This window comes from Pelmatolapia mariae, linkage group LG4, assembly GCF_036321145.2.
Source record: "Pelmatolapia mariae isolate MD_Pm_ZW linkage group LG4, Pm_UMD_F_2, whole genome shotgun sequence".
Classification (NCBI taxonomy): Eukaryota; Metazoa; Chordata; class Actinopteri; order Cichliformes; family Cichlidae; genus Pelmatolapia; species Pelmatolapia mariae.
The window spans coordinates 27,489,387-27,502,026 of NC_086230.1; the positions used below are offsets into that span (position 1 = coordinate 27,489,387).

At 37.6% G+C, this 12,640-nt stretch overlaps 1 protein-coding gene across 1 annotated transcript; it reads left to right on the forward strand.

The window, feature by feature from the left end:
* Positions 1-1,571: 1,571 nt before the first annotated feature.
* rab5c (RAB5C, member RAS oncogene family) lies at positions 1,572-12,015 on the forward strand. The gene is made up of 6 exons (XM_063472240.1): positions 1,572-1,681; positions 6,812-7,148; positions 8,920-9,071; positions 9,320-9,442; positions 9,547-9,640; positions 10,730-12,015. Exons 2-6 carry the CDS (start codon positions 6,983-6,985, stop codon positions 10,855-10,857), a joined length of 663 nt encoding a protein of 220 aa, XP_063328310.1. The 5' UTR covers positions 1,572-1,681; positions 6,812-6,982; the 3' UTR covers positions 10,858-12,015.
* The last annotated feature ends 625 nt before the right edge of the window (positions 12,016-12,640 follow it).

The following is a 12,640-nucleotide window of genomic DNA, read 5'->3' on the forward strand; positions in this document are numbered from 1 at the left end:
TCCACTGATGGTTCTTGTGTTTTGATATGGCATTAATAATGTTTGTGAATTCTGGTTGAGATTATGTCATGGTCTGCATAGATCATAGCTGAAGCAATCTTATTTTGCAGACCATACACTCTCACTCAACCATTCAATGCAAAATTGTTTGGCTAGTTATTCATTTTATTTATTTTTATTTTTTTCTATCACATGAATTGTCACTGCTGTATTCAGCCACAAAACTTTTCCAGGGTTGGCTTAGAAGCCACAAGTGAATGGGCAGCACCCCTGAGTGGTGATATGTCGTTACTACAACAAACACAAGACTGGCATTTCATGAGATATGGCCTTTTGGAGCCACAACCAAGCTTTTGACCTGTAGAATGATGTAACATATTCCTGAAACATGTTAATCATATTTGACCAATCTTGGTCCAATCAACCTGGCATATAGCAATGACATTTTCAACAGACTGCTGAAAAACCTTGATATTTTTATTCATTGGTAGTATCATGGCAGATATATTTATGTCCATGTGACTCTTTAGCATTTAGCAACAATTCTGAAATTAATAATATACTGAGGGGCATGTAAGATTTTGTGTCATCGGTCAAAGCAAAGAAGGCCATTCTTTCACTATTAATTCATCTTTCATTTTGAACATGTGAAGATGCAAGGAGATGAGATAGTGAAAGTTGGTGAGTTTAACAATCTAAAGCAACAAACACTGCCCATTAGAGGCGAAGAAAAATGAGTAGGCAGGTTATAGTGGGTGGAAATGAGTGACAGGTGATTTGTGACAGAAGGATAGCAGCAAAGGTGAAAGGAAACATTTACAAGATGTTAGTTTTTGGAGATGGTGGCACTTACAAAAAGGCATGAGGTTGAGCTGGGGGTAGCAGAACTGAAGATGCTAAGATATTCATTGGGTTGTAACCAGGATGGACAAAATTAGAAATGAGTATATCAGAAGGACAGCTTAGATTAAGTGGCTTGGATACAAAGTTAAAGAGGCAAGGATGTTTTGGACATATATAGAAGAGGATAGTAGATATACTGGACAAACACTGAGGTGCTAGGCAGGAGGAGAAAAGGAAGCCCACAGGAGAAGACTCATATAGTGAAGAAAGATATGCAGAGGATTAGTGTGACAGAGGAGGATGCTAGGGATAGGGTTAAGTGGCGACAGATGATGTGGTGACCCCTAAATGAAGAAGCCAAAGGAAGATGAAGATCAGAATTTACTGTTCGACATTGGAGACATCACAAGGATCATTAAAATATTAGTAAAAATTAAAAAAGTATCCTTCTTTATGAAAGCAGATTGTATCCCAAGCTTATTAAAAATATTATGCTAAACAAAATTTGTTACAAATTTTCACGCCATTTGAAAAGCACAAGTTTTATTGTCATTATACATAATTTTCATAAACACCATATCATTATATTATAATTATATTCAAATTAAGATAATTTTAGATGTTATTTATGACTAGATATAATAAAACCTTGATAAAAAAAATGCCTTGCTGCAGACTGGAGGGTCTAGCGTAACCCGCTGTCCTCATTGGTCAGAAAGCCACTGACAAAAAGTGGGAGGTTCCCGGAAAAATTGCTAACCGGAAGGGAAGGCCGGAGCCCAAGAAGAAGAAGAAGACAGCTGCTGCCGATGAGACCAGCGAAGGAAGAAAAAGTAATGTAAGTAAAACAACTTGAAATTAAGAGTCATGTTTTTGAAGAGCAATACTGAACGTGTGTTGGATTATTTTGTCGACAAACTGTTTACTGTAGTTTGATCTATTTTGTTATTATTATTTTTTCTGCTTAGCATGTCAGCCAAGTCCGGGCTCAACCGAAATGCCTTATCAGACTGGATCGAGGGAAGCTACGAGCTGCGCTGTGGGACAAACATTCTAAATATTGAAAAAAATATATATTAATGCCACGGCAGAGCCCTGAGGTTGCTTAAAAAAATGTGACATCGTTTCATGCCAGCAAGTGGACGCAATAAGACGTCCCGGAGTTTCTCAAACGTCAGACAGCTGACGACACAGGGCCGAGAAAAGGAAAGTTGTCTAATGACGCTTTCGACTTTTGGCCGTAGCTGCTAACACAGCTAATGCTATCAGAAGTCAAGTTTCCTTGCCAATAACGTAGCCTTTGTTTTCTTTGTCAGTTTAGGCTAGCAAAAGGGCGCTATTGCTAAGTAAGCAACAAGGTTGATTCTTTCACGTTATGTGGTCAGCATTCATTTTGTTAGCCAAGTGCTTAGTGGAACTCACAAGTTGCAGTTGCGTCGTCTACGTTAATGATAGCGGTTCCTTATCGCACCTAAATGTAACGTACCGTTTTAGCCAAGACAGGTGCATTGTTGTTTGATAGTTATTTTATCGATTATTTTGAAGCAAGCGTTGCTTTACAGTTTAAGTTGCCTTATCATTGTGCTTAACCCGGCATCGACCGAGCAAAACTTCTCACTTACTTTGAAATATTAGTTGTAGATTAACTAACTTAATATGTTACGTTCCTGCCACCGGTTAAGTGTCTAGTAACTGGTTTTATGTGCGAGGTCTAGGCTCAGTCGAGGCACATCATAGTCGCCTTATGTTCTCTAAATTAGATATACTATCAAGGCAGCTGTAATCTTTTTTCACAATCTCGTGCCTTTTATTATCAGTTGCACTTGTGCATCACATTGTGTGACAGAGTAAATGTACGTATATAGTCTCTTGCTTACCTCTGAAGTTGTATTTATGGCAGTGCCTTCTCATCATTAAAATGTCATTACTGCTGACTTTGTGGTGTAACATTTGCATATTGCATCGTTGGGGTTGTTATGTGCCTGCACGTGTGTCTTCTTGCATTTAACATCAAATACTTTTTTTTGTATGCTGTGTATCTTCACAGCTTATGTTTATGGCTTAATACGGGGAACAGAGCTTGGCCTTTGAGACAATGATGTGATTTACAGTTGCTTGCCTGAGCTCTCATGTTTATGGCATGTGGACCTTGTCCTTCTTAAACAGCCACTCTTTTTGACAACCCAGCCCTAAAATAAAGAAGGACTGCAAATTAGCTGAACACTAGTATGCATAACATTTGGGTGCTATGTTTTGGCATTGCCTTTAAAGTTGTAAGTTGTTGTAGTTAAACGGACAGCTGGATCTACTAAGTGTCGCTTAATCAACTAGACTAAATTTTTGAGTAAATCTGTGTAAAGGATCAAATATCAAATCCCATTATTTAATAATTCACTTAAAATCACTTGAAGTCATAAAGGGGACAAAGTCTGTTTTAAACAGTTTGATGAGATGAAAGGTCTCAGTTTGGGATCCATCTGACCATCCATACAGACATGATTGTATTTTTCATTTCAGTTACAAATGAAGAGAGCTTTCTTTTTTGTTATTGCTAAATTTTAGTATCTGAAGATCTGGCCTCTGGCTAATGCTAATTCACTCATTCATCACAGTGGGGGGGGGGTGCCAGTGATGCTCGTGATGACTGTGCTGTTTGCTTTTCCTGTATTGTGTCACCACATTCCCATCTAAAATCACAATCCAAACCAATTCTTTGTTTTTAACCTCCCCCACCCCCCCAAACTGTGAAAGCACCTATCTTGGATTCAGAGCATTTCCTGTTTCTTTCGATTTCCCAAGAATGGTGCTGCTTTTCAATCTTTGTTTACAACCTAGGACAAACTATCACCTTTGGCGGCAATAGATAGGCCTTTAATATATGCTCATGTGTACATGCAAATTTGGACACAGCCATCTGTACAAGCAGATGGGATTATGAGCTAAGACAAAAGTATGGTCATGCAGCCCCTCATCAGATACCATTTCTTCCATGACCCCACCCTTCAAATGAAGTGAACTGCACATGTCTCTGCTTGCCTTCGTAATTTCAGTGTTTTGGTGGCAGGTTGCTAATCTAGTTTATAAATTGAATGTGAAAGTGATTTTCTTTTTCTAAAATCTAGTCTGAAGTTTAAGGAAATTATCATACTGTCCAGGCAAACCAAAATTTATTAATTACAGAATGTCATTTTTAATTGTGTGACCAGGAATGGAGAATTAATCCTGTTATTTTCCTTCTGCAAATATGGTCTTTTGAGAAATGGTGTTAGGCGACAGCTTGTTTTCTGCATAAGAGCCTCGATTACGCACTAGTACAACAATACAAAATCTTCAAATCTAGCAGTCACAAAAACACTTGAAAACTGATCATAGCAGCTGGTAACCTGATCTTTCTGCTTAATTTTTCAGTATAACTAATGTTTAACGATACCTAGAGTTTGTTCATGGAGCAAGTGCAATTAAAAAAATGTTTTCATCACTTCTTTGACTGTTTAAACATATTTAATTTGTGCATGCATTCTCCAATTTAGATTGCAATAAACCGCTATCACTACTAAGTTCTTGGATATTATGCCAGCAGCAGAACATACAGGGGGCCACAATAAATATTTCACAGCCTCTCCCTCTCGTCTGTTGCTTTTTCCTGCCTTTTCTCCTCCCCCTCTGACCTATGTCCCACTGTCTCTCGTTCCCTGACCCACTTCCCTGTGGAGGTTTGCAGTACCCTTTAGGGCTGCCATCACAGCATCCGTCAGATGCTGCTTAAGATGTGTGAAGGTCTCTATCAGTGTAACAAAGAGTCTCTGATTGCAAGCCTGTCAGCTGCTTCCAGCTTTGATGTTACTGTTGTGGCTCTCAGTCATTACTAAATCATCAATCCAGCAGCTAGGCTTTGTGGATAGAATTTGATTTTTAGTACTTTGTTTTCCCATTTATATATCCTCTTTTTATTAAAAAAAAATGCGTCATGGTCCTTGGTTGAAGATGAATTTTTGCTACCAAAAGATGCCTAACTTGTGTGTTTTTTTTTTTTTTTTTTTTTGTTTTTGTTTTTTTTACGAATGCAGTGCTTTTGTCATTGTCAAAAGTTGAAATTCAGTATTAAATATTAAATACTATAAATAGTAGAAAAAATTTTTCTTAAGGAATGTTGGTTGAATAGGTCTTAATTTCCCAGTATCATGGGACAGTACCAGTATAGTTGATCTATTACTATGTAGCTTATTTCTAAGAACAGAAGAATTAAGTTAATTCTTCTGTTTGAAAAAGAAAGAAAAAAGAGGAAGAAACAACTCATTCGCCTAGTGAGGAATGTTAATCTTATGAGTACAGACTGACTTTTCCAACTCTGCTGTGCTATAAAGGATTTCCCTTCTCTGTTAGGCTGTGAAACAGAGCCGATCTACTAGTTAAGGAGCCCAGCGTAAACTTTAGTGTACTGCTAGAGATATCTACTGTACATGTATACAGCTGTAATCCCATGTAAGAGTTAACTGACTTTAATGCTTTAATGAAATTGGAAAATATTTATTTTACCATAACACATGTAATGCCTGTGTGTTATGGCCATCGTTTTTGTTTGCATAACAGGAAACTGTAAAGGAACTGGTGTATTTTTTTAATAGCTCCTTATATCTGCAAATGCTAAATTAAACCAGTTCCTCCAAAAACATAATGGAAATGTGTTGGAGTCTGTTAGTCTGTTGACTGACTGTAGCTTGGGTGATTCATTGTCAAATAAAACATGCCATTTCTTAATATTTCATTGACAAAGCCATGATCTACAGTCACATGCTAAAGATTAAGCATAGCTCAGCAACAGGCGGGGGTGGAGCTGGCACAACCAAATCATTAGCCATGATGCCGCATCTTGATTTTTCCCTCATTCTTGAGCTATCCCCCTGTCTTTAAGGAAGAGTCCTCATACGTGGCTTGATTGTTCATCATGCTTCTGTGTTGAGCTATTCCTGTGATCAAGCTGAGTCTATCCCAGGTTTTAATGTGCTCAGCAGTAAAATGTCTTCTGCAATCTTCACTTCCTGCTTTGAGCTGAGTTGTGTTTCCTGTCTTTTGACCAAGCAGAAGCTGGCTGACCTCATGTGTATCACCCAACTGACATGCACGCACGCACACACACAGGCAAGGTTTCACATACTAACAGCAGGCGAAATGAAAGGAACAAATTGGTGGTGTCCTGTTTACACATAAGCTACAGATTTTATTTTATACCAAATTAAACTAACCACAAACCCCCTTTTGTTTTTTTTAAAGGTTTGTTTTATTGTTCTTACAGCCATATAGTCCTTGCAAAACAAAATTTGGCCAATAGCCACTGCTGGCATTCTTTTGTGGTTAATGCTTAACGTTTAATGAGTTTATCTTCTTTTCTATATAGATAACAGCCACAAATATATTAATGATGCATGACTATATCTTTGAGCTGTGGCTATTTTTGAAATCACAGGAACATTTTGAATTATATTGCATTTATATTTGTGTATTAGGCAAGTTGCTTTAACTGGTAGTTAAGCCAAAAAAATTAAGCAAAAGTAAGAATTTCATCCTGTAATGCATGCTTCAGCCATTTAAATGTTTAATAACCTAACCTGTGAGAGCAAGTTGGAGGACACAATTTAAAATCAGAGACTAAGTGCTCTCCTTCAGCTCTTGTTTATAGTAAATAAAGTTAGGTTATAAACTATTTATCTCGAGGCCCAATGTGATGAGAGTTTTGGTGTCAAGAACTTGGATTTTAAATTGTTTAATCATTTTGGGTTAAAGAAAAAGTGTTACTGCTTACTTCAATAATCTTTCTTATGTCAAACTGCCTGCAGGAACAAGGAGTTATTTTGTTTTGGGGGGATTTGATGCTACTGGTGTTCACAGGTTTCACAATGACTGTGGTTGTTTTGAGTAGAAATCTGTTTTGTTTGGAGTAGAGCTTAACTAAATTTGTTGTGTTTTGCAGCTCCCACTGGTGAGGCCTCCTCTTCTTCCAGTAAATCTGCCAACCAACCTAAACTTTCCTACGTCCAGCTTAACTTCATCAGCTCCCCTATAGTAAGCCCAAGCCTGAAGTCAGCCATACACCCTCTTCCCCCAGCTCCTCCTTCTTTCTCCCAATTTTCAACACTGCAATATGGCAGGGCGAGGTGGACCAGCACGGACCAACGGCACCGCAGCAAGCAGCAAGATCTGCCAGTTTAAGCTAGTGCTGTTGGGAGAGTCAGCAGTGGGCAAGTCCAGCCTGGTGCTGCGCTTTGTCAAAGGCCAGTTCCATGAGTACCAGGAGAGCACCATCGGAGGTGAGGGTTTTTTTTTTTTTTTTTTGTTTGGGTTTTTTTTTTTTTCTTGCTTGATTTCCACAATTGTCTATTCTATTCTTTGACTTTCTGCTTTACTTACAGACATATGTAGCATCAAAGCTATATATGTCTTGTGTGTATGTGCAGGTAAGCAGACTCTTAGTGCATGTGTGAAATTGTTCATCTACAGTGTAAAAGTAGACTTTACAAATAATTTCAAAAAATTTAAAACGTAATCATAAACAAATGTTTTTCTTTTTGTTCTGACTCTTAAAAAGTTTTAAACGTAGGTGCTCAAGCACAAAAACATGTCCTTGCTAATTCAGAGAACTGCTTGCCTGCAGGTCTTAATCTTTTCTGTTACTAGAGTCTATGCAGGAAGAGTCGTGTAACCAGTTCTTTGCAGCTAAAATGAGCCACCAAACTCCTCACATGTATATTTGATGATATTAAAATATATTTGAGGTGATGGCTAAATGTTTTTTTTCTCTACACTATGGGTTCTTCTGCCTGAGCAAAATCATTGGTCCAGCTGGACAAACAATCACTGAGTTTAGTTATTAATACATTTACTCTCCTACTAGAATTCCAGTGCTGAATACTCAATACAGTAAAGTAAACAAACTAATGCATGTATTTGTAAGCAAGTAAGGAAATGATTAGCTGAAGAATGAAATGGAGACTGAATACCGATTAATGACTTTAAAAATGAAATTAATTGATAACAGTTTTTTGACAAATATAATGTAAGGAGGTGGTGCAAAGTATCTGTATTTGTTTCCTGGGTTGCAGCCATTCACATGCTTCTCAATGTTGGGTTTATATGGAGTTTCTTTACACTTGTAAAAACTGTTAAGTATGTTGTGATTAGCAAGACCAAAAAGATCTTTCTGTATAATACAAAGGCATGGAAAAATCATTCTTACCTTAATGACAAAGTTTGAGTTCAGTGAAAGTGAGGGAAAGGTTCTTCTTCAGTTCTTCATCTACCTATCGCAATATTATTGCTGCAACATTTATTACACCACCTCTCTGCTCATGTCTGGATCCAATATTTATGTATTATTGCAGTTTCTCACTTTTAATTAAAGTTGTTTGTATTGCAATTTTGTATCAGGTGAATGCCAAAAGTAAACTGTGTTAAATCAGTGCTGAACAGTTGGTTCATTCGTTCTGTCCTTTCTTTTGGTCGTTTTTCATTTTGCTTTGTGTAGAACCAACTTTCCCCATGTTTCCTGTATCAGGTTGCTTGTGAGTAATGTGGCTATAGGATGTAATGACAGGAAACTCAGTGCTTACACTCGCCAAAAGACTTGAAACGAGTCAGCATTTTTTATTTTTTTTCCTGAACTTGTGGTTGGTCAGCAGCATGCCTAGTCAAAGATTACAAAGCTTTAAAGTATGTGCTATGTGAGTGCTCAGTTTTCTCTGTCTTGTGACAGTTGGCTAATTAAATTGAGCTTTGCCTCTGTTCATAAACCGTAGCATGTTGTATGTACCTGGTAGCTTTTTTTTGTTTTTTTTCTTTTTGTTGTCTTTTTGCATTATAGGTTTATCTCCATAGCTGGCATGTCCTCTGGAGTCTGAATTTATCAGCAAGTTTAAACTTCTTTTCATTCAGTGACTGATTTCCCTCATTATATTAATGATATTGTGATTACAAAACCAAGTTTAAATATGAAAGTCCACCCCTAGAGATGATGACTTTTCTGCTTTCTCTAAACCCCCTCTTTGTCAAATATTGAATAATTTCTTTCGACTTCCTTTCCAGCTGCCTTCCTCACACAGACAGTATGTTTGGATGATACAACAGTTAAGTTTGAAATCTGGGACACTGCTGGACAAGAACGGTATCACAGCTTGGCACCGATGTACTACAGAGGAGCCCAGGCTGCCATTGTGGTCTATGATATCACCAACACAGTAAGTAACATGTGCTGTGACAGGACTGTGGACAGTCAAAAGTCGTACGTCATTTGTTTGCTGACCCTTGTCTTCCAGCTTGGGTTGATGATTGCTTAACAGCAATCAGACCTTTGGCCTTCTATTTTTTTTTTTTTTTTTCAGTCAAATGTAAAATGAAAAACCTGCAGCAGTGATTTAAATTTTAAAAGCATAGCGTTATGTAATGATGCACATTTTTTTCTTTTTTTTTTTCTTTTTTTTTAAAGGATACATTCACACGTGCAAAGAACTGGGTGAAGGAGCTCCAGCGACAAGCCAGCCCGAATATTGTAATTGCAATTGCAGGAAACAAAGCAGACCTGGCAAACAAGAGAGCTGTAGATTTCCAGGTAATGAGAAAGTTCTGAGATCAATTGCTGAAGCTCGTGAAAGCTTCTGAAATTATTTAACAGACGACTGTGAATTCATACTGCTTGCATTTTTCTTTTTTTAGGAAGCACAAGCATATGCAGATGACAACAGTTTGCTCTTCATGGAAACCTCAGCTAAGACTGCAATGAATGTCAATGAGATTTTTATGGCTATAGGTAAGTGTTAGACAGAGGGATAATAGCTTATTAAGTACTGAAGTGGAAAATAAATCAGCAACCATCCTGATGATAGGAATTCTAAAGTCTGGATTAAGTAATCATTTTCTTACAACGATGTGAAGAAATGATGATAAATGTTAAGAATGCAAGGTGGCAAACTTTAGACTTCATTTTTATGCACTGCTCAGTCCATCGGCCAAAATAATCATTTCATACAAGGAAAAAAAAAAAGGGGGGCATTGCCAGAAATCCTCATCAAAACATACTGCATAAGACCACTGATGGTCCTTTCTCACGTAAATGTTTAATTGAATTGCTGAAGATTGTAAAATGTGAATTTGCTGATTTTCTTCAGTTTGCATTACACTAAATTGGATAACTTTGGTGTTTGGACTGTTCAGAGGAAAAAAAGGCTTTTTGCTGTTGAGACATTGACACCAAAAATAGATTAGGATATTTTCCTCTGTCCTACAGTGCTATTTATAAATCTAGACTTGTTTGTGAGAGTTGCGCAGTTCTGGAGATGTCAGCATCTATGCCTTCTCATAATAACTAATAAATAATAATAATTATTATTGAACCAGATGGCATTTGACTTGTTGTGGGCAAAGTAGAAAAATACCCCCTTTGAATGCATTGTCTCGTTTAGGAATGATACCTCCCACACACACTTGTGTACAAAGACCTTAAAAAACCCTCTAAACCATGGTGTGGGCCTTTTTGTTAGTGTCGACCAACTAAATGAAATGCTCACTGACAAGACACGCCTTTTAATATTTACATCCTGTTACAAGTGTAAGCCTCTCATGGGTAAACAGGTGCCTAGTTCTACAGTCTGGCACCTTTCATGCTTTGCAGGTGTAGTTCAGTAAAAGAAACTGACGCTACAGGTCGCATTTTCATTACATTACCACAAAAATTCTATCTGGAAAAATAGCCCTACATGTCAGGGGAATGTTTGAATTTGTTTCTTTTAAGTTATTAAAAAAAATCTTATTACTAATGAAAATAGCAGGTTGTTGGACCTTTACTGTCATGTTATTATAGTACAGGAATTAAGTCTTTGTACTTTGTACCACAAAACAGCCAAGAAGCTTCCGAAAAACGAGCCTCAGGGTGCAGCAGGCGCCGGCGGACGAGCCAGAGGTGGCGTGGACCTGCAGGAAGCTGCACCACAGGGCAGAAGTGGCCAGTGCTGCGGGGGCAGCAACTAGCACAATGAATCGGCTGATGCAACCAATTTAAAGCTTCGATCAACCCGACCAGAAATTAGCCAGCTGTCAAACGACGTCCCATTGGTCAAACCAAACCACGGTCAGACCAACCACCCTATGAGCAACACGGCACCAATTAACTGTTTGGCAAATGAATCCACTGGCCAGTAAACTGCCAGACTCCACTGATGGTTTAAACTGGCGAACCAAGCAACAGTTCAAGAAATCAACTTATTCATAGAGAATCATGTTTCATGCCAATCCATGACCTCTCGATTGATGATGGACCCTTGATGTCATCTTGGGGGGGAAAGTGCATCCCATTCATGGAAGAAGGAAAAAACAAAGCTCAGTCATTACCAGTGGCTCTTACTAGCGCCACTCATTTTTGTTTCTGTATTTGTGTAAAGGATTTCAAAAAGTAATGCAACCAGAAGGAGTATAAGAAGACTCACTAGCCCTACCCTTTCTATTCTGCCCTCTTTCTTTCCCGTGCACCATAAATTTCTGAGGTTTTTCCACCGTGGTCTTGAGACGCGGTTAAAACTCAAATAGAGGTGCATGCAGCATCCTTCACTTTTCTGTCTTGTCCCTGGTCAGATTTTTGGAAAAAGGTTTCTACCAGGAGAAGAGGAATGGAAACATATTTCCATCTTGATGGAGCTGTGTAGATTGAAATAAATCATCTTTATTATTATTATTATTATTATTATTATTATTTTTCTGTTTCCTTTTGACACAAGCTGGTCAATATGATTTTAAAGCCTAGTCTTTCAGGTTTTACAATCATCCAACCATGTTATTAAACAATAAACAGTAAATAGTACTTTAATAACATTGTCACTCGTGTAATTTTTAGCATTAATGAAATGTCTTTGAATCATCGGTGTAAAATGGCAAATACATAAAGCAAGATTTGCTTTCGTGACCAAAATCACAATTGTGTACTGAAAACATATGACTGTATTTGTATCCGACTTTTCAAGTTTATAATCAAACAGTAGTTCTTGTCAAAACGTTATCTTCCCAATCTCTACATGATGTTTTGTCAACCTTAATTATGTTGTAATTTTTCTTTTTTGTTTGTTTGTTTTTTCTATGTCTTAATTTTTCTCTCTGAAGATCTATGGTATTAAATGCACTGGTTCTGTCTCATCATTTTGGTGAATTTAGATGTTATCCTCAGCTTCCTTTTTCTTTTTCTCTCCTTATTTGTATTCTGCACATCAGGGAGGGATTGCTTTTCAACACTGTTGTCATCATCCTGTTATGGCATCAAAGACTAGCACAACAGAACTTGCACGGCAGTCACTGCTGTTAGGTGAGGGGGGGAAGGAGGAGGAAGGAAAATGTAATTTTATGAATAAACAAGGGTAAGGTTATGTTTCTTTGCATGCCTGTTTAATCATTTTGTCCTATCACACTGGATTTTTAAAAATATATCTACATCAGCTTCTGCTAGTAATGACAACTATGAGTTGTACTGTTGTGGCTTGTAGATGATTTTATCCCACTGCCTGACAAGAGTTTAAAAGGCATGTATTATATGTAGCTGGTCACAAATTGGCTTTGGCGTTACTTTTAGTAACTCTCTATATTTCCCGATTCCTTTCCTGTTTCTTTTCTCTCTGGGCTATGGTCTAAATATCCTGAGATTTCCTAAAGATTACATTTCTATTTAAACTGGCTTTGCTTTCTTGGCTGTTAACACATGCTGACTAGAGTTTCCTGGAAAATACCAAGTATAATAATCCCTTAGCTAATCTAAGTGCATCTGAAGAGA

Bases quoted from the DNA above. Each gene is read 5' to 3' on its own strand.
- rab5c (XM_063472240.1), top strand. From the start codon at position 6,983: ATGGCAGGGCGAGGTGGACCAGCACGGACCAACGGCACCGCAGCAAGC. The intron at 7,149-8,919 runs GTGAGGGTTTTT...CTTCCTTTCCAG, and splicing joins CCAGGAGAGCACCATCGGAG to CTGCCTTCCTCACACAGACA. The intron at 9,641-10,729 runs GTAAGTGTTAGA...ACCACAAAACAG, and splicing joins TGAGATTTTTATGGCTATAG to CCAAGAAGCTTCCGAAAAAC.